Genomic DNA, 21,256 nt, shown 5'->3' with positions numbered 1-21,256 from the left:
CAGCCTGGCCTGGGACTCTTCCCACAGCTTCTCTGGCACCCTGTGCCGGCCTCACCACCTTTACAGGGAGGAATTTTTTCCCAATATCCCATCAAACCCTCCCCTCTGGCAGTTTGAAGCCATTCCCTGTGTCCTGTCCCTCCATCCCTGTCCAAACTCTCTCTCCATCTTTCCTGCAGCTCCTTCAGGCCCTGCAAGGCCACACTGAGCTCACCCCAAAGCTTCTCCAGGCTGAACTATCCCAATTCTCTCCTTAAACCTTTTGGGGATTTTTAGGCTAAAAAGACTGGATGCTCTCAGATTTATTCCCAGATGTTCTGAACAGCTTTTCCCAAACTTCCTTCCAGCCACGAGCATCCATTCCAACCTCCTGGTCTCTGTTCTCTCACAGCCCTGCGAGTGACTTCACAGGCCAGAAACCAAATTCCCTGCTTGCTCCCTGAAATTCTAAACCCCAAAGGGTTTCCAATACCAGAAAGCCCCATGTGGACTCATTGTTTTGTGCTTTTTGTGGAAGTTAAGGAAAAAAAAAACCCCTAAATCTATGACCAGTATGTTTTCAGTCAACCTAAATATGTGTTTAATAGGCAAAACTCTTTTTCTTTTCATTAAAGAATTTTCCTAAATCTTTTCATGCCTAAGAAAAGAACATCATGAAATAAGTTATTTCAGGCTAAAAAATGAGAGCTGAATGACATGATTCTTTAAATAAATACATAAATACAGCATGAACTTCATGAACACATTTTTGCCTCTCATTCAAGCATGAATGTTCCAGCAGGGCTGGAATGCCCTCACAAAGAATTTCAGAGTTGAAAAACAAAGCCTTTCCCTGAAAAGTCACTTCACCTGAAAATTACTTAAACCTGTTTTATAAAAGGGCCCTTTCTTCTTCTTTTTTTTTTTTTTTTTTTTTTTTTTTTTTTTCCCTGTGGAAATGGTGCTGAAACAGAGAAGAAGTCAGAGCTCCTCGTGACTTTATGGGGGTTTGACCTCAGCATTCCTCTTCATTTCCCACGATGGAGATTCCAACAAGATCTGAACAAAATCCAGCATTAGACAGAAACCCTGTTCCAGGAGGTTTTGCTTTTTCTGTTTCCTCAGTGCTGATCTAGCACAGGAATTGATGGTACTGCAAATTCCAGCAATTTCCATTTGGCCTAATTGAGATTCTGGTTTTAAGCAAGGAAAATATTGATACACAACAGTTTGTGCTGCACTGAACTGGAAGATGCATTAAATGCAAGAGGCGGGGGGGGAAGAAGGGGGGAGTATGAGAACAGAAGATGAGTAATTTAAAATTAAAACTTGTGTGAAACTAAATTCAGGTCGAGGGTGACATCTAGTGATGCTCAGCACAAATTCTGCCCATTTTTGCAGCACCCTCACTCATGAAAAAGATTTAAACTTCTACCATGTTTCACCAGATATGCCATAAAAGAAATATTTTCCCAGAAAATGTGAGTTTAAGTTTTTTTGGGGTGATATGAGTTTATTTTTTAATTAATTCTGAATGCATAATGGGAGGATCCACAAAAGGAAAATAAATAAAATTACCAACTTGGAGGTAGAGAAAATACATCTGCTCATTACAATGAAGAAGTTGGTTCACAAGGTCTGATTGATGGAAGTGTCCTTTTTTGGCTTCTTTTCTTATTCTTCACTTTTTTGCAAAGAATATTCTTCACTTTTTTGAAAAGCACGGTGACAGCTTGATACATAAATAAAGCAAATCAGTAATTAGCAGTTAGTAATTGCTATTAATAACTCCCTTGATTGATAATGCACAAACTACTCAGCTGCTGAATTTTGAACAACAAAAATGTTCCCAGCAGCTTTCTGCCTCTGACAGTGGTTCATGGTCAGCACCAAGGAAAGGGACAGCCCACACATTTCCAGAAATAAAAATTCTGCATCTACCTGAGCAATTTCCTTTGAGCTCCTCACTGTGAGCAGCAAGCAGCAATAGAGGAAATCATGGGATCACAGAATCCCCTGGGCTGAAAAAGAAATTTAAAGCTCATCTCATTCCATCCACCTTCCACTATCCCAGGTTGCTCCAAGCCCTCTGCAGCCTGGCCTTGAACAATTCCAGGAAAAGCCAAAACACCAATTCATAATTTAATTCATTGTTCAACTGCTTCAAACTCGTTTCATGCAGAAGTCTCACGCTCTGAATCTCCCTGGTGCTCTCACCTTGTTAATGCTGATGCTGCGCCCCAAAGTCAGGAAGTTAAACCCACATTATTCCAGTGCCCAGTGGAAGTGACAGCTGCGCAGACCTGCTCCTCTGTGACACAAGGTGGCACCAGAAACTGCCTGAATTTCAGGCTGTTAAAAAGTGGATCATAAAGCAAAACCTTTGAAGAGTTTGTGGGTTGAAATGAGAGGAGTCAGAGAACCAGGGACTGAGGCCAGGGAATGGCTCCCGGGAATGCTGGCACTGCAGGGGCAAGCAGCATGTGCTGAAAGGTCTGAAACAGCAAGGAATTGGCTGTGGAATCAAAGATGGAGCTAAAGCAATCCTGAGGGCAGCTGGATCATCTTCTGAGAGCTGGGAAGCAGCAGCACCCTCTAAAGGGACACAGAGTCAGGGTCTTCCATAGCCCAGGATGGGCTTTTCCTCCTGGAAAGATCTCTGTGACCAAGGGATGCCCCTTCTCCTGCAACCTCCTTTTGAAACTTCAATCCTTTCATCATTAAAAACAGGTGTTCTGGTTTTGGCAAACCAGATACTAAAATATTTTAAAAGGACAACAAAATATTGAAAAATCTGACAGGAGATTGCAGCTCCCTCCTCAGCCCCTCCTTATCTTGGCAGCACAGGCTGGGGCAGCTCTGGTCCAGTCCCTGGCTCTGTTTTCAGTCTTGGGCAGCAAGATGAGAATAAAGCAAAGGTTTCCTGCACAGCCACTGTGCCCCAGGTCAGTGATGTCCTGGAGCTCCTCACCCACCTGTGCCCTGCACAGGGAATTCTGTTGCACTCAGGAGTGCTGCAAACAATACCCAAGCACTCCCCAAAATCCTCGCCCTTTTTACATCCAGGGGTGTGATTTGAAGCCCAAGCAAGGCACTGAATCACCCAAACTTCAGCCAGCATGAGTGCAGGGCCATCTTTTCCTGAAGCTGTGGCACAGAGAACAGCAGCCAGCTTTGCTCCATAAGGACTGACAGAATTGCTGTTCAAAGGAGGAAATCCAGGGAATTAAACCTTGCCTTCGGGCAGCACTTTTGGCACAGGGGCTGGAGGAACATTCCCAGGGGAAGAGCATCCCACAGTCCTGGGCAGCAGCAGCCAAAAAACTGAAAAGGGCTAAAGTGAGCCCAGGCCTGGCAGTGTCCCCCTCCAGGAGGAATTCATCATTATCCTCTGTTTTACAATCTAGGGAGCACTCAGCTGTGCCCTCTCCTCTATTTCTGCTCATAGGAAACCTCAGCCACCGATGTCTGCCAGTGGCAGGTTGTTACTGAGAGCTTTTTGAAATTCCAGCCTCAGTTTCAGGGAGTAATTCAGGCTCTTTGCTCTTTTTTATCACCAGGCTCTTTGCTAAGGAATGGGAAGAGCAGGGGGAGTCTGCACAGCTGGGCTGTGTTCACTCCTCACTTGCCTCTTCATAGGGAAATTGAAGAAATTTCCAGAAAAATACCTGTCCTGCTACAGAGGAGAAAACATGCAGCTCAGATCCCCGGCTGAATGAGCTTCCTGGCCTGCTTTCCTTGGAGTGAGAGGGAAAGCAGAACTACACTGAGGAGAAAAAAACTCCCTATCTTGTAGTTAAGATACAGGAATGATGTCGCTGGCTTCGAACCTCAGCTCTGCACTGCACAATGCTAAAAGCAGTATTTTATGCTCTGACACTTAATTAGCTGGGGAAGGAACAATAACCCACGAGGCAGGAGGTGAATTTACAGCAGTGACAGATCTCTGGACACCCTGTTAGCACAGAGTCTCTCCTTCCACACAGCCTTTCAAGCTGGCATGGCTCAAACCAAGAAAATCCTAAGTGATAATATCTCTATAAATGGTATCCAGGCACATCTATTGTGCATGTTGTCTTAGGTCACAAGATGTGGCTGGGGGTGTGCATTCTATTCCCATAGCTTTCCCTGAGAGCCCCTTAATTTCAAAATTATAATAATTTGGAGGGAGGCAGTTTACATTTTCCATTTCAGGGGAGGCTCCTGCCTTCCTTAGCAGACACCTGGCTTTTCAAACCAAGACAGATTTATACACAAAAATAATTAATAGCTACCAGAAGACAATCACAGAGCAGGGATTCAAAGAGGGAATTGAGGAGGAGTGGGAGGGGATTGAAGGGTCACTCTGCCCCTCTGCAGTAGGTTGTGGAGCAGTGAGACAAAACCCTTCTGTGAAGCAGGGAGCTCCTCAGGTCAGGCTTGATCGCTGGGAGGTTCAGGCACCTGCGTCCTCCAGGGCACTGGCCTGGAAGAGCAAGGCTGCAAAACATTTTGGGAACTTTCCAAGCAGCCACAAAAGTGTGAAATCGGCTGCAATTCCATTATTTCTGCCCTCAGAAGTGGTGCAGGGTGAGTGATAGATGTAACCTTTTCATGACAAGGCCTTTTCTTTTCAAGACAATATTCAGAGCAAACAAAACCTTAACCTCAGCTTCTCCTTCTGTGCCCATCAGGAAAATGTGCTATTCAGAAACACCTAACTGTAGAGTATTATTAAACTCAAAGATGTGTAAATAACCTTGCACACTTCAACTGGTAATAAAAAGAAGGAAAGAAATGGTAGAATAACTAGTTGTCACTTCTGTTTTCCATAAAAAATTTATGCAAGGTTACATGAATCATATTGGCTTTCCAAATCTATTTTGCTTTCTAAATCAAGGCTGTTCCGTTTCTGACAGAAAATATTCTGTATTGACACCCTGTGGTCTGACATTACTCAAAACACCTGGCTCGCTTTGCAAACTGTAGAATCTGGAAAAAAGAAACCTCTCTAACCCTGAAGAACATTTCAGTCCCATTTTGCTGTTGAGGAGCAACATTTTGAAGGGCAACAAATTCCTTGTTCTCCCCAAACCATAACAAATAACCAGCCTCTCTCTGTCCTAGAATTTATTGGCAAAAACAATGCAGATAAAAGCACTGAAGGTGGAATTTTTATAACCATAGGACACCATCTTCCACACACAAAAAGAATAGAGCAGGAAACCCTTGGACAAAATTAGAAAGGCACAAGCTAGACCTAACTGATAAATAAAATTAAAGGATTGGGTCTGGTTGTGGGGCCTTTTTCTGTCCTTGACTGGAAAGCAGCAACACTGGACTGCAAGTGCTGCAATGAACTGAGGAGCTTTGAGCAGTAGCAGAACAATTTGTCCCAATCTCCATCCATCCACAGCACTCACAGCTCAGTAAAATCTTCCTTAAAGCTTGCCAGCCTCCAAAATCCTTCCGTTCTCTCTGGTCCAGGAATGAGGTCAGTCAGCAGCAGCAGTGGGGTTTGAAAATGCCAAATTCACCCATCCCTCAGCCCCAGCAGCACAGGGCAGTGAGATTTATGAAGCTTCCAGGGAGATGGGGAAGATATTCCAGGGATATTTGGCCCTGATGGAGCTGAAGAGCAGAATGCAGCTGGATCAATCACCTCTGCTTGTCTCTCACTCTGCAAATGAGAGAACAAAACTGACACTTGAGCATTATTAGTCTAAAGCACTTAAAATCCCTTTAACATGAGAAGCGCCTGCAGGTGCTGGTGAGTGTTTTGCAATCAGGTCTGCTTTGTCTCCTTTTACCCAGGGATGAGAAGGAAAATTGTCCAAAATGTCCTGAAGTCGAGTCTGTTTAAATTAACCTTTTAACTGGCTGAAATTAGAGAAATCTTCATCTGAAAGCCCCCTCATTGCAATCAGGATTTCGTGCTCCTTCTCCTCACTAATCACAGTTTGGCAGGCTGCCTCCCCACTTGCAGGGCTGCTGCTCTTGCTGCAGCCAGGGCTGAAGGAAAATTCAGTGGATAACCTCCCGAAGGATCCAACTCCTGGTGCTTGGCTTCAGCAGGGTTTTTTGGGTAAGGCGAGGATTTACTCTTCCAGTGTGGAAACCTCTGCCAGCAATGTGGTGCAGACAAATTTAACTTCCACTGACCTCAGCTGATGCCAGATTCATTCTTGCCTCAGACCAGAAAATAACATTATTAGCCATGGGCACGACTGGGAGCTGTAGGAACTACAACTTCTTGGAGGAAGACCATGGAAATCTTTCCATTATGACATCCAATACCTGATTTTGCAAGTGATCCCGAAGCCTGTGACTCTGACAGGACAAAAACTGCTCCTAGAAAACCTTTACCTCAAGACATTGAAGAAAAACACAGCGTTTCAGTAGACAGAACTTAATCACCTGTGTCTTTATTTCGGTTTCCTCATGTGCCAGGTTCTTGTGAGGCTCCTAAGTCCAGATTTTTTTGAGTTATCATGAATTAGAAATAATTTGATATAATTTAATGTGTTAATCATTTTATATAATCATAGAAAATTTCCCAAGGTGTGGTTTTGCTCTTTAGCATAACGAGTGATCTCTCCATGTTCCAGTGAAAATTAGCAAAGAGGATTTTTGCTTGAATTAAGTCAGTAGCCAAGCAGTTCATGTTCTACAAGTGCTGGAAAAGATCTGAAGTTCCATTTATTTTGTCAAGTACTCCATTATCAAAAACTTAAACTCTGCTGAGGCAGCTCTTGAGCACTGAGCAGCTCTGCAGGTCAGCAGAGCTCTGAGCAGCCTCTGTGAAGTGCCCAGGTGATGAATTCCAGCCTGTGCTTACAGATGTTCCCAATCACACCCGAGTGCACACTCCAGAAATGTGCACAGAATTCAAAACCAGCGTCGTTTGCTCTGCTGAGAGAAAATATTTCATCTTTTAAGTCCTTTTCTATAAAGAACCATGCAGAGAAAAGGTCTTCAAGACCTGGTTTGGCTACTTCAAACTTCAGGACAGCAATAATTCCCTGCTGCATGGGAGAAAATATCTGCTTACTATCCCCTAATTTCCTTTAAAATTTCCACTTTTGTCTGGCAGAAACTATTGTTAAAAAGAGTGAAAATAAGGGAAAGTGATACACATTTATCAGCCTAGTCTCATGTCAAGCGTTAAACAAGATTTTTCATTCAACAACATCGCAGGGAATTCTCTTAGAAAATTCCATGATCCACATTTAGCAGTAAATGCTACTTTCTCTTTAGCTTTCCCTGAAGATTAAATAGTTTCACTAGTGCAGAAACAACTGAGCAATAACAGCATTAAAAAAAAAAAAAAAAAATCAGCCTTGCTTTTAACTGCTTTGTAAAACATGGCAGAGGTTTTTACCTGGGAAAATTGTTCATTTCTGCTGGTAGATAAAACAGCCAAACCTTTGCTTTGCCTTCATCACAGCCAATATTTCATTAACTGTGCTGACATCCTCTTATTTACAGCTTTATTTTTCTTAGAAAATGAGTTATTTTAGGAAAGAACACGAATGAGAGTAATGTAAGAGACACCACAATAAATCTAATTTCCACATTTAACCCATGGCATTTTTGTGGGCTCGGGGTGGGTTGTCCTGACCTCTTTTGAAGGGCTGCTCATGATTCTTTAAAGGATCCAACTGCTACGATTGAAGCACACAAAACTTTCATTAGAGGTTCCTGGGCTAGATAAGAATTTCAAATTTGGAAGCCTCAGAGAGTGAAGGGCAGCCCTGGCGTGGGTAGATGAGCAGAGATGATGGCAGGGCTGGGTCAGAGGCTGCTGCTGAAGGAAAGGTCTGGCAGTGCAAAACTCTGACAAATCCAGCTTTGAGCTCGGGAGCTCTCATCTTTTCTGGCCAAGAAAGGGATGGGAATTGGGTCCTGCACGTCCCTGGCAGGGGCACAGGTCAGTAGCCCCGAATACAGAACAGCACAGAGGCATTTTCCTCTGAACACGCTCCAAAAGGATGAGGCTGCTGATAAATATTGCCAAATCTGGGCCTGTTTCAACGTCATTTTTATGGGGTTTAAAACAATCATTCTGGAAGCACAGGGGGGGTGTTTTCCTCAGTAAAAACTGTCCTAGTTAGAGAACAGGTTTTAACTGCAGCAGCCCACCCAAGTGCTGCAGTTTGCACACAGAACCAGCACAAGTTTTGAACTCGAGGTGCATCCCAAAAAGTTTCTATTTCTCAGCTGAGTGAGACCCTGAAGCCCATCTCCAGAACCCTCCTCCAGTAAATCACTCTGGAGGCTGAAAAGCTCCTCTGCAGTCAGAATCAGTCTAGGGGGTCAAGTAAAACAAGCAGAAAGATCAGCCCTTTTCTCTATAAACTTCTGGGGGTGTGAAAACTTCTAAGAAATCCTCAGAAGAGGGTGACTCTGGCAGCCAAACCCACAGAGATTTCTTTCCCACCTACTTGATCACCACAGCTATGAGAGCCTGAGTCATGACAGGTTTTTGAAATACAAAATTCCTCTCCATCTGCAGAGAACAAAACAGGTCAGGGATTCTGGCCTGGAGGCTGAAAGAATGAAATATGGGAAGGAGATACAATGTTCTTGATGGGGGAAACAGAGAGGGGATGAACAATGGTGCAAGGGATGTTTTTCCTCCCAAGAACTCGTTCTCCCCTGGCCTCTGGCCCCGGGGCTGTGGGACTCAAACACATGAGAGCACAGCCAGGAGGTGACAGCTGCATAGCAACTACAGGGACAGCAACAAGGACTCCTCTTGTTCACACACCAGGGGATGGGAAAACAGCAGGTTTGGGGTTTGGGTCCAGGGAGTGAACAAGAACACAGCTGAAGGAGGACTCTGCTCCCCGGGTGTCAAACAAATGTCACAGTGCCTGGAGAGCAGGCTGTGAACGGGAGCACTGGTCAGGGACTGCAGGACAAGAGGTGAGGAGGGCATTGCAGGCACTGATTTCAGCAGGTGGTGACACTTTCTGGACAGTGCCAGAGCTGCAAGGAAACACTCAGATGCACCATGAGCTTCCTGACTCCCCCTGACCCAGCAAAGCCCAGAGATGCCAGCCTCGACTGGGCCACCCAGGCTGTGTTCTTGTCCTGGCTTGTAAGATAAGCGTATATTCTATTTGCCATCTGTCGGAGGTGGGGCAGGTATCTTCTGTTGGGCAGTTTTCTTATCTCTTCCAAGAGCAATGTCTCCCTCCGGGGAGATATCTTCTGTTAATGGGCTATTGAATGGCTCACTGCATGACTGATAAAGTTACATCATCCCATTGTGAGATGCTCCACCCAGAGGGAGGAGCCAAGCATCCCTACCTGCATAAAATCAGCATTTCTTGAGACAGCGACTCAGCCTCTTCACTGGATTCCCAGAGGAAAACCAGGCCCATCTACTCTATCACCAGATCATCACAGAAAACGACACCCTTCTGCTGGACCATCGCTTCAGCAGCATTTCATCTGCCACTCCAGGAGCAGGAGGAGCAGCCACCATTTAACTGCACTATCACCAACACCCTGACTCCTCAGGGTGTCAGCTTTCTGACTCTGTCAGTAGTTTTGTTTGTACTAATTATATTTTATTTTTTTTTAGTTTTTTTCCTAGTAAAGAACTGTTATTCCCATTCCCATATCTTTGCCTGAGAGCCTTTTTATTTTGAAATGGTGGTAATTTGGAGGGAGGGGGTTTACCTTTTCCATTTCATGGGAGGCCCTTGCCTTCCTTCACAGACTCCTGTCTTTTCAAGCCAAGCCTGTTCTCCATGGTGGATCTGCACTGACAGCAGCCCTGAGCACGCCCCAGGCTGCAGCTCCTTCCCTCCAGGCCTTGGCAAAGAGGTGGAAGAGCAATGGACAAGGAAAACTTGGGGAATAAACACAGACATGTCCCATCCCTAGCTCTCCAACTTTCTCTTCACCAGGTTCTGATGGCAAGGGGACCCAAATCAAGCTATAATTTCATTTTATGCACCATGGATTGGAGACATGCTCTGCCCTTACTCTGCTCTCCTACCCAAGATGAGTGGATTTCACTGTCCAGGAGACTGAGGACAGGAATGTGTGACATCATTCTGGCAATTTTCCACTCCTCAGGTGCAGAGCAGCATTGCCAGGACACAAATCCTCTGCAGCACTGGGTGGATGTGAGAGCAACCTGCCTGCTTTGCCCTGCAGTAATCCCAGACACTCCCTGGATCCCGGGACTGGCAGCTGAGGAGCAGCAACTTACTAGATGAGAATACAAAACATTTTGTGACTTTTCAGATCACAGAGGTTTTCCAGTGCTGAGCAGAGAAATCCTTTTGGAAATAAGGAGAATACAAAATATTTTGTGACAGATCACAGAGGTTTTCCAGTGCTGAGCAGAGAAATCTTTTCAGAAATAAGGGCTCACATACTGTTTTATTTCATGCAGACACAGCTTCTCCACCTCTCAGCACAGGCCTCAGAGCCAGTGTGAGTTTGCTATCACACAGGAGGCTCTAGCCCACTATTTTTAGTGCTTAATGGCAAAGCTGATGGTGCCATTAATCCACTTGGGTGTACAGCATTCAATTTCCACTTCAAATTGCACCTCGGTGCAAATGGTAGCTTGTCCTGCTGTCACATACATTCAGAAATTCATGAAGCAACACATTTAATGACTTCCTGTCCCAGCCGAGAGCTGGGGAACTCTGCAGTGGCTTTTGGAGCAGCGTGGCACAAGGGATGGAGCATTCTGGAGTCAGCACTGACAGGAATAGCACAGACACTGCTGAGACTGCCCAGCTGGGCTCGGCAGGACTGGGATGGGAAGGGCCCAGCACCCCTGGGAAGAGCTTGAATTGTGGGTGCTTCAAACAGCAGTGCTCCTCACTGTCAGAGTCCAGGACACCCCTCTGGCTGCCCTGGCTGGCTACAGACCCTGGCAGGGGGCTCAGAGACCCTGGCACAAAGTCAAAAACACCTGTGGCTTCCATTTCAGCCCGTGGGAAAAGCTGCCAACTCTGTGTGAGGAATTACAAACCACAAGGGTTTGAGCAGTGTGGTAGTTGAATTAACACAGGGTGAAAAAGTGGAATTTTTGGCTTTTTAGACTAGGATTCGGGGGTACAAGATGGAGGGATTTGGGCGTGCCCTGACCTTCTTCTCCTTCTCCTTGCCCTCCATGTCCTGCTGTGCTGGTGACACTTTTCTGTTGGTTTCAGGCACAGACACACTGCCCAACACCAATGACAGACATTGGCACGTTATTGTAAACAGAGTACATATAATTTTTGATATAAAATGTAAACGCCACCCGAGGTGGCAGACAGAATGCCATGGCCAAGCTGCTGGACAGAGCTCAGCAGGGCAGAGAGAGAAAGAATGTTCTAGATCAGGGTAAATAAACAACCTTGAGAAGCCAACCCTGCGCATTCAGACTCTGGCTGCGTGGGCTGGGAAACAAAGACTTCTACAATCCTGGGGTCATCCCAGCACTGCAGACCCTGAGACTCCACCAGCAGGAAATCCAGAGCCAAGCCCAGGAGGGTGCTGCTCCCAGGGTGAGCTGTGCCTTTGGAGCCTGTCCTCGCCCTGGGGGGACACAGCCTCCGCCTGCCACTCCGGAGGAGAGGACGGAGCTGGCAGGGAGCCTCGCAAGATGGGCTCCTGCCCACCTAGAAAAACAACATTTCCAAGGGCATTTTCAGCCATTCTGCCCGGAGATCCCCAGCCTGGGTGCACCCCGTGGGCCCCAAAAAGCCAGCAGGAAGCACTGGGGCATCTGCACAAAGCAGAGGTTGCTGCTGCAGGCTTGCATCCAGACCTGGCACGCTGCGGTGGAGGGAATATCTGACCCCACTGGGATAGCAGGCATGGGAGAGACAGTCTGCTGGTTTGAGGTACCTGCTCTTGTACATCACTGCAAATTTAGGGAGAGACTAGCATCTTCAAAACATTACCTGTGCAACTTGGTGGGCAAATCCCCAGCTATTTATTCACTTAAAACTACTGCACTGACTACTGTCCTTGTAAAACTGTCACCTGGGGGTTAAATTTGAGAAGTGCTGCCTCTTGGTGTTGAATTATGGTTGCTAGGCTCAGAATGAAACTGGGAGAGATTTGTGACTTTTTTTTTTAAGCTAACAAACCTGCAACAGAAGCCCCAAAAGTTAATAAAAGTGACATTGCACTTGATTCCAAAGCATTTCTGCAAAAACGTGAGGTGGGAAGAGTTTAGACACCAGCAAGTGCTTTTGAAAAATCAAACTAACAAAATTGCGCCACAGAAATATAGAAGGAATGAAGTGCAAGGAAAATCTGCCTTATACTTGCCTGCTCATATGTGATAAATGAAAATCTCCTCAGTCCTGCAGAGGTTTAAATGGGTACAATCCCATTTAAGACCAGTCCTAGTGGCTACTCAAAGGTGCACGGAGGGTGTTCGAGCATCCTGCCTGTCCCAAACCCTCCCGCGGGCAGGACCCGGCTGCCCGGAGCAGGCAGAAAGTTTACCCGCATGAAAACCCCGTTTTCCAGAGGAATTTTGCGGCGAATCCGCGCTGCTCGGTATCTGCAGAGGGCGCCAGACAGTTTGGGATGTGCCGGGATGCCGCTCCAGGTGCTCCAGCTGTCACTCACAAAGGTGCTCGCTCTCCAGTGGCCAATGCTCGGCTCGCAGGGTGAAGTAGGAGTTGGTTTTTCTTTCTTGCATGTATAAATCCCTTAGTTCTCGTCTCCTTTCTTCCCACTGAAATAGCAACAGATGCTTGGCTGAGCTGCAACATGCTGCCCCGGCAGACGGGGAAACTCCCTGCTTTTAATCACCAGTGGAGCTGAACCCAGCAATGTCCTGCTGCCGATTCTTCCCTGCAGAGAAAACTGTTTGCTGCCTACAGTCTTTGGAGCTCGCTTTCTTCTGAAGGAAAGAGCAGCCTGGCATAAAATTCACTGTAAATGCAGATTGTTTGATGTTTTAAAAGTGACTAAAGTCCTGCTTGATTGCGCCCCATATGCACAGCAGCAGCTTGGAAGGACTTGTTTTCTCTTTTTTTTTTTTTTTTTTTTTTTTTTCTCTTTTTAACCTGTGCTGTGTCAGGTCCACAGTCACTGGTGAGCTCAGCTCCTCTGCTGACAATGAACACCACACGCTTTGCATTCTCCTTTCAGCCCGTGCTGCTTAACGCCACCGAAGACTTCGACGACTCCATCCCGGCCAACCGCAGCGGCGATGGATTTTGCGAGCAGGTCTTCATCAAAGCCGAGGTCTTCTTGACTTTGGGGATCATCAGCCTGCTGGAGAACATCCTTGTCATCCTGGCAGTGCTGAAGAATGGCAACCTGCACTCTCCCATGTATTTCTTCCTCTGCAGCCTGGCTGTGGCAGATATGCTGGTGAGCATGTCCAACGCCCTGGAGACCGTCATGATCGCAATCCTCAGCAACGGCTACCTGATCATTGACGACCGCTTCATCCAGCACATGGACAATGTTTTTGACTCAATGATCTGTATTTCTCTGGTAGCCTCCATCTGCAACCTCTTGGTCATAGCCATCGACAGGTACATCACTATTTTCTATGCCCTCCGTTACCACAGCATCATGACGGTGAAGAAAGCCCTGACCCTCATTGTGCTCATTTGGGTGGCTTGCATCATCTGTGGCATCATTTTCATTGCCTACTCGGAGAGCAAAACTGTCATTGTGTGTCTCATCACCATGTTCTTCACCATGCTGCTGCTCATGGCCTCGCTGTACGTGCACATGTTCCTGTTCGCCCGCCTGCACGTCAAGCGCATCGCGGCGCTGCCCGTCGAGGGCGTGCCCCCCCAGCGCACCTGCATGAAGGGGGCCGTCACCATCACCATCCTCCTGGGGGTCTTCATTGTCTGCTGGGCGCCTTTCTTCCTCCACCTCATCCTCATCATCTCCTGCCCCATGAACCCCTACTGCGTCTGCTACACCGCGCACTTCAACACCTACCTGGTGCTGATCATGTGCAACTCGGTCATCGACCCGCTCATTTACGCCTTCAGGAGCCTGGAGATGAGGAAGACTTTCAAAGAAATCGTGTGTTGCTGCTATGGCATGAGTGTGGGACAGTGCATGCTGTAAACACCTGGTTTTGGGTGGAAAAAAACACGCCATAGGTGTATAAATATAAATATATTTATGTATATATTGAGATACAGAGCAGCTCACTTTAAACGCAGTGCCTGAAGGAAGGGTGCAGGACAGACAAAAGCCTCCTACATGATGCCTTGTTTCCTACTTTTTAGAGTGAAAACCAGTTTCAATTGAATTATTTGAAGTTTTTTAAATAGTTATAATGGAAGGAAATCCAGAGTGGCTTACAAAACAGCTTCAAAATCTTACAGGGGACAGTGAATCCTGAAAGGGAATGCCACCTTCCAGAGACTGAGATAAAATTCCCTCTCGCATTTGTTTGTGCCTGTTGCTTTATCTCCGTGCCACTGCCAGCAAGTGTTTTCTAAAAGATGTCATCAGTAACCTCTGTGGAAAGCTGTTTTTCCAAACACCAGCAGGTAACAGCATTGTTCTACACCCACCTTTTAATGAAAGAATAGATTGACATTTTTGCTGCTTGCCATAAAGCAGCCCGAGTACAATTTTCAAAGGGTGAAATCTTGCTCTGAAATCAGTTATCACTACAGTGTCAGTGACAGTGTGGCTTCAACAGCTGCCTGAGAGAATTGACTCATGTGAAGGCTTTTGCATTATTTATTGTGATATGAGAGTATTATACCCTTGAATTTTTGATTATTTTTTTAAAGCTGGAATGCCCTGATCAATGTAGTAATTGCTATGTTTGTAAAAACTCATAGAAGCCTCCTTTTGACAAATCCTCACTAATGAGATCCATGGATCTGAAGATCAGAAAAGAGCTAAAATGCAAAATACTTTGAATGCAGCTTTGTGTAAAAGCTGCAGGGAGTCCTTACAAACATCCACCTCTAAGTTCAGCAGCTGGAAGAAATCAGATGTGTGTGGCAGAGAGGACTTTATCCACTGAGAAATAAATCTCCTGGGGCAGGACAATAATAAATGTCCTTCCTTCAGCTCTACCCTGCACCCAGGGAACAGGAGAGCGCCAGGTTTGTCTGCCATCCTCTCCCAACCCCCTGGTTGCCAGTGGCATGCAAAGCAAGCACCTGCAGCTGCACCAGTTCAGTCTTTGCTTTCTGCAAGAACAAACCCTGCAGGTGGCCTTCAACCAGCACAGTCACCGAGCAAGGGCTGCTGCAGCCCGTGCACGACACGGGCAGGGGCAGTGGCACCACCAGTGCCAGCCTGAGAACACCCTGAGCCATCCTAAAGGCTGCTCAGCCCCTTTCTGGTACCTCGCTTTCAGGAGGGGGGGATCCCCAAACCCTCAGGGTTGTCTGATGCTTTCAAGCATCTCAAAGTTCTCATTCGACTTAAAACTCTCTCTTTTATTCCCCCCACCTTCTTATTTTGGGTGGAGTTGCTAGGTTGATGATATTATTATTATTATTATTATTATTATTATTATTATTATTATTATTATTATTATTATTATTTTTCTGGGACTCCCCTCTGCCAGGTGAGAATCTGTTCATGCACCAGAGCTTCCCCAGCTCCTGTGTCCCCAGTTCTGCCCCACGCTGGTGCTGGTGTTTCCGTGCCACTGGCTCCAGACCCAGCCCTGCTGCCTGTGGGAATCACATTTCACACTCTGCACCTCCTGGCCCGTGTTTGATCCTCAGCATCCCACAGGGAACAGCCCCATTTTCCAGTCTTAGGGGCTGGGTAATCCTCCTGGGGCCAGGAACCACCTCTCCCCGTGCTCCAGCCACACTCTGTCCCACCACAAACCAACCTCACTTTCCCTATTTCTCCTATTTCCCTACTTCTCCTCTGATCACACCCAAAATTCCCTAATTGAGTTCTCACTTTCTCTCATGATCACATCCTCCAGACTTCCCCCTTTCCAGCACTCCCTCTGTTCCAACACTTACCTAATCCTATAACCCTTCATTTTAGAATGGTTAAATAAAAAAAAAAAAAAAAAAAAGCCTCACAGTGGAGCAGAACAGGCACAAATGAAAATTCTCCCTGTTTTGTTGTTGCCACACTGTTTCAAGAAGAGACCAAAGACAATCCCACTGACTGGCAAAGCCAAATGCTTTCAGCTTTGTGTGTGTGCCACAAAGCCCAGCTCAGCAGTACCAAGCTGTGTTCTGCTAGCCCAGCCTGTCACACCCTGCAGCAGCTGATGTGGCACGTGGAGATGAAATCAGCATGGGGAGCCACAGAACTTTCGTGGTGAGCAAAGACTGTGCCTACCTGTTGTAAAAAACCTCTGCTTTTCTCAGTGTTCTGTATCCCCACGCTCTGGAGCATGGTTTGCCACGATATTCTGCCTCAGGTTATTGTGTATTTAGCTCTTGTTGCACCTGATGTCCTACTTATTTCTCTGCTGTCCTACTTTTTTTCTCTTTTAAAAGCAGTTTTAGCAGGACTGATTCATACAGTGCTTTGCAAAACATACTCTGCTGAATAAAATCTGGAGAGATCACTGAGAATCATGTTTGCTTCTGTCAGAGCACCACATCACATCAAACCAGTCTGGGGGCTCACAAAACTGAAAATAGAGTCTAACACTGGGCAAAAGCCTCTTAATTCAGAGAATCATGGAATGGTTTGGGTTGGAAGGGGCCTTTGTCAGCCAGTTCCACCCCTGCCATGGGCAGGGACAGCTCCCACCATCCCAGGCTGCTCCTGGCCTGGAACTCTTCGCTCTGCCCACAGAGCTCCACAAAAAGGAGGGGGAAAAGTCAGATTTTCAGTGCCATGTGCAAACACAACAGAAAGAGAATCCATAAAATCCCCCAAGGATCCCTCACCCCTTCCGGCACCAGGTCATCCAGGAGGTGGGGGTGGGTTTGTTCAGCCCCAGGCCCACACCCTCAGCTCTGAGCCCTGCTTTTGGAATTCTGAATTGGATCCAGGGCTGCAGGATCACAGCCAGGCTGGCCCTGGTGGGAAGGGAAAGAGGGGATGTCCATGGGACTGGAATGGCCATGGGACTGGAATGGCCATGGGACTGAACCCCACTACAGCAGTTAGAGAGGGAATGCTCACAGCTACACATCCAGGGGGAAATGGAAAGGGAAAGGGAAAGGGAAAGGGAAAGGGAAAAAGAAAAGGGAAAAGGGAAGGGAAAGGGAAAGGGAAAAAGGAAAGGGAAAGGGAAAAAGGAAAGGGAAAGAGAAAGGGAAAGGAAAGGAAAGGGAAATGGAGAGAGAAAGGGAAAAGGGAAGGGAAAGGAAGGGAAGGGAAGAACAGGGCTGCACTGCAAGCAGTGGGACAAATGTAAACATTTTGATGAGAGGGGAGCCCTGGAAGTGGTGCTCAGCCACCCCAGGGACAGAACTCCAGCAGGAGCCATCCAAGAGACACAAACCCACGGGCAGTGCCCACCCCAGTCCCACTGCCCTGCCCTGCACCCTGGGGCTGAGCACACAGCAACCAAAGCAGCCCGGGCAGGGCAGGGCAGGGCAGGGCAGGGCAGGGCAGGGCCCCTCTCACCTGCTGGCAGCCAGAGCAACGTTTCCAGCTGGGAATCTGCCCCTGAACAGGACTGCAGTGAAATGCCACCACGTGCAGAATTGTCACTTGCAAATCAACATGCAGTCTGCTCATAATAAGAAATGTTTGTCCCCTGAGGACAGTGCTGGGCTGAACAAGGTGTGTGCAGTTTCCCCCAGATGGCCTAAGAAATGGCAAGCTAAATTATGTCTTTTGCATCTAAAGGTATTGTTATTATGGATTTATTGAGTCGTTTTTTCTGCAGGAAAATCAAGACATTCACAGACACTGTAGGATTACCATTTGCTCAAAGACGTGTTAGGAAATCCTCATATATTTAAGACAAATATTTGAATTCACAGGAACATGAGTAATCCTGCTAAGTCAACTCAACACAACATACTCTGCAAATTACAGACAGATTTGTTTCTTGCACATTAAATTCAGCACTGTGCAGGCAATTTCCCCATCAATGAGTGTCTAAATATTTTATAATTGACAGCATTTGTATTAATGAGCAAATAACCAAGTCAGGCACAGAACTCTGCAGTCAGAAAAGGTCTTTATTCAGGCCATTAGTACAAACATTACATTGCCACTGAAATAAGAAGTTTCTATTCGTTGAGGCCTAGGTGGGGACCAGGGTTTGCTGTTTGGTGGCTTCACCTGAGCTGATTTGGGATGAACCCACAAATGGGGTGTCTCAAGAGACACTGGAAACCCCTTTGCTGTTTGCAGCCCAGTCTGAGCTCCAGACCCCTGGGACAGCACAGGGACACCAGGGGACCTGGGCACTGAGACCCAGCAGGGCACAGCAACAGCTCCACAGCTCCCTGGCCCCACATCCAAGTGCAAAATCCACTCTTAGGGGATGATTCAAGTCTTCAGGCTGAAATAGAGGAGGGTCAGATGGGACGTGGGGAAGGAATTGTTCCCTGGGAGGGGGGGCAGGCCCTGGCACAGGTGCCCAGAGCAGCTGTGGCTGCCCCTGGATCCCTGGCAGTGCCCAAGGCCAGGGCTTGGAGCAGCCTGGGCCAGTGGAAGGTGTCCCTGCCATGGCAGGGATGGCACGGGATGGGATTTAAGGTCCCTCCCAACCCAAACCATTCCATGATCCCATAGCCCTGGCTGCAGCCAGCAGTGTTAACACAGCACGAGCTCGTTCTGGCAGATTTTCCAGGGTGAGCACCTCTAAGGAAAGATCAGGTAAAAAAAGAGAGGCAAGAGAAGGCTGGATGGGGACAGAGTCTGACCAGGTGTGCAAAACAGCCCCGGGCACAGCTGGCCATGTTTGAGATGTGGGAGAGGGCCAGGCCTGAGGGTGAATAGCTTTGGTGCCAATCAGGACACAAGAAGTTTGAAATCAAGAGTCTGCAGCTCATTAGGACAGACTTCATCCCTGTTCCTGTCTGATCTCTCACAGCCTGAACGTTCCTCCTGTCTTCAGCCTTCAGGAGCAAAGTACCTCTTCACAAAAGCCCCGTCTCTCAGAGTGAGTCTGAGCTTATTCTTCCTTTGGCAAAACACCACACCTTGCACTGGCAGCCTGTTACTGCCTCTGCTCACAGGCAATTATGTGCTGCTTGTGAAGAGGTTTGCCTTTAGTCATCTTAAGACTGCACAGCATGTACTTGGAAAGGTCTAAATCTAAATCAAGGACTCGTAATTTCAGGTTTTGAAATGGTACAGGGACTAGTACATAACTGTCATCTTTCATTTTTCATTCAAATTTTCATTCAAATTTCATTCAAAATTTGAAATTTTCATTCATTTCAAATTTCATTTTCAAATTTCTCTGCATGAAAGCAGCTGACGTGGGCCTGGGGAACCCAAAACTTTTGGCAAAACAAAACAGAAAGGAGGCAGGACCAAATATGAGGCGTGGGGTTGTAAATTTATCTTTAAGCAAGTAATTTTATCCTTAAATTTATCTTTGAGTAAGTAAAATTTATCTTTAAATTTATCTTTAAGCAAGCAATTAATGTGTTTGGACATCCAGCTTGAGGTACAAAACTTAAACCAAACACTTCAGTGCTGTCATCACAAAGGGAGCTGCATTGTCTTTGGTGTTTATGTAACATCTATTTCTTCTGAAGGACAGCTGTGTGTCTCAGTGGAAGCAGGGGCTATTTAAAGCCACAAATCAAGGGAGAACACCAACTCCTGCATTATGCTGTGACCTGAACATTCAGCTCCAGGGGAAGGGAGCAGCAAAAAGGGGCAGAATGCCCATCAGTGAACACCAAAGCAGTGCTAAAACAGATTTTTTTTTTAAGCAGAATCAGCTACAAGTCTCTAAAATCAATTTTCCTCTCAGGTTTGTTTAAGCTCACAGGGACACCAACAAAACGGGGCTGGAAGAGGCTGCTTTGGGTCTCTGGCTGCCACTCTGTGCCCCCTTGCCAGCCACACCCCAGAGCTCTGGGCATTCTCTCTGCTCTCACCCTTCTCCTCTGCACTCCTCTGTTGTTACTCAAATGAAACTCACCAGATAAATAATTCCCCCATTCCCTAAGTACTATTTGACAGTGCTTCCCTGTTTAATGCTGGGAGGAGTCTAAAAAAAAAAAAAAAAACCCAATAATCCATGTGTACACGTGGCACAAACCTGCCAAAAATAAACCTACAGCTGTGTGGCTCCAGTTGTTGGGATGTCATTCCTGTTCCCAAAAAAAAAAAAAGCAGATGTGAGCCCAGGAGGAGCTCTGAGCAACTTCTTCTTGGTAAATCCACTTTGGAGAGGCCAGAAGTAAACATTTCAAATCGACTCAGGTAAATTCCATCAGCCAGTATGACCCCACAGGGGATTCTTCATGAAATCAAAGAAGCTCCCTTTGATTAAAATGAAAAGCAGCAGAAAAATGTGCACTGAGAATGTTAAATCAGGAATTGTGTGTATTTGTAGACAAAGGGACAGTTGCATATTTTAGTGGTAAAAAGCTTTTACTAATGAGCCATTGTTCTCTTCTGCTACCTGCACTTAGATCAAAAAACACAGGGGTTTTGCTTTTAACTAAGCAAGAGAAGTTGAAACTGAAATTATTTCCAACGGAGAACAAGTACAAATGGACTTGTGGGTGTAATAACAATGCAAGCATTGTTTCCATCACTGATTCATGGAATTTAGCCTTATTGTGGATGATCTGAGATGGAATTTGATAAGTCTATCCTATTGTTATTGCCCCAAATCCATATATTCTTTTGTTCTTAACACCAGTCTCTTTAAAATAGGAACCAGACATTTTGTAAATTCTGTTACAAAGATAATAACTACTAAATACTAAGTTTTAAATGCTGGGAAAAATGGGAATGACATTGGAAACAAGCAAATTATCATAGAAGAGTACATTTTTATCAAGAGATAAAGGAGTGTTCTTTCTTTTCCATAATTTCTATGAGTGGGTAATAAACAGGTACAAAATCTATTGAAATTAAACCAGGCATACATGGAATCAGACAGGGCACACAAAATATTCTTCTTAAAAACCAACTCACCGAGCAGAAAAAACATGATGTTCTCCAAGTTTCAATTCATTGCTTTCTTTTCTCATATCATGCTACTCTAACTTGGTTTGGATTTGATTTCTACCTTCTCTGGTTGTTTACTTGGCAGCTTCACCAGGAGCTTCACATCACTGTGACTTCTCCTTGCAAAGGGTTTTTTTAATTTTGTATTAAAATGCCTCCTTTGCTGGCTGACAGAAAAAGCTACAGCAGCTGCACTTCCCATGCTCAGCTATTTCCAGAGGCAAACACAGAAACG

The 21,256-nt window shown here is 46.1% G+C and overlaps 1 protein-coding gene across 1 annotated transcript; it reads left to right on the top strand.

The window, feature by feature from the left end:
- Positions 1–13,056: 13,056 nt before the first annotated feature.
- Positions 13,057–14,034, top strand: MC3R (melanocortin 3 receptor). Its single transcript, XM_053958631.1, has one exon. It carries the CDS (start codon positions 13,057–13,059, stop codon positions 14,032–14,034), a length of 978 nt encoding a protein of 325 aa, XP_053814606.1.
- The last annotated feature ends 7,222 nt before the right edge of the window (positions 14,035–21,256 follow it).

This window comes from Vidua chalybeata, chromosome 17 (assembly GCF_026979565.1).
Source record: "Vidua chalybeata isolate OUT-0048 chromosome 17, bVidCha1 merged haplotype, whole genome shotgun sequence".
NCBI classification, from domain to species: domain Eukaryota; kingdom Metazoa; phylum Chordata; class Aves; order Passeriformes; family Viduidae; genus Vidua; species Vidua chalybeata.
This window is presented reverse-complemented; position numbering and strand designations above follow the sequence as displayed.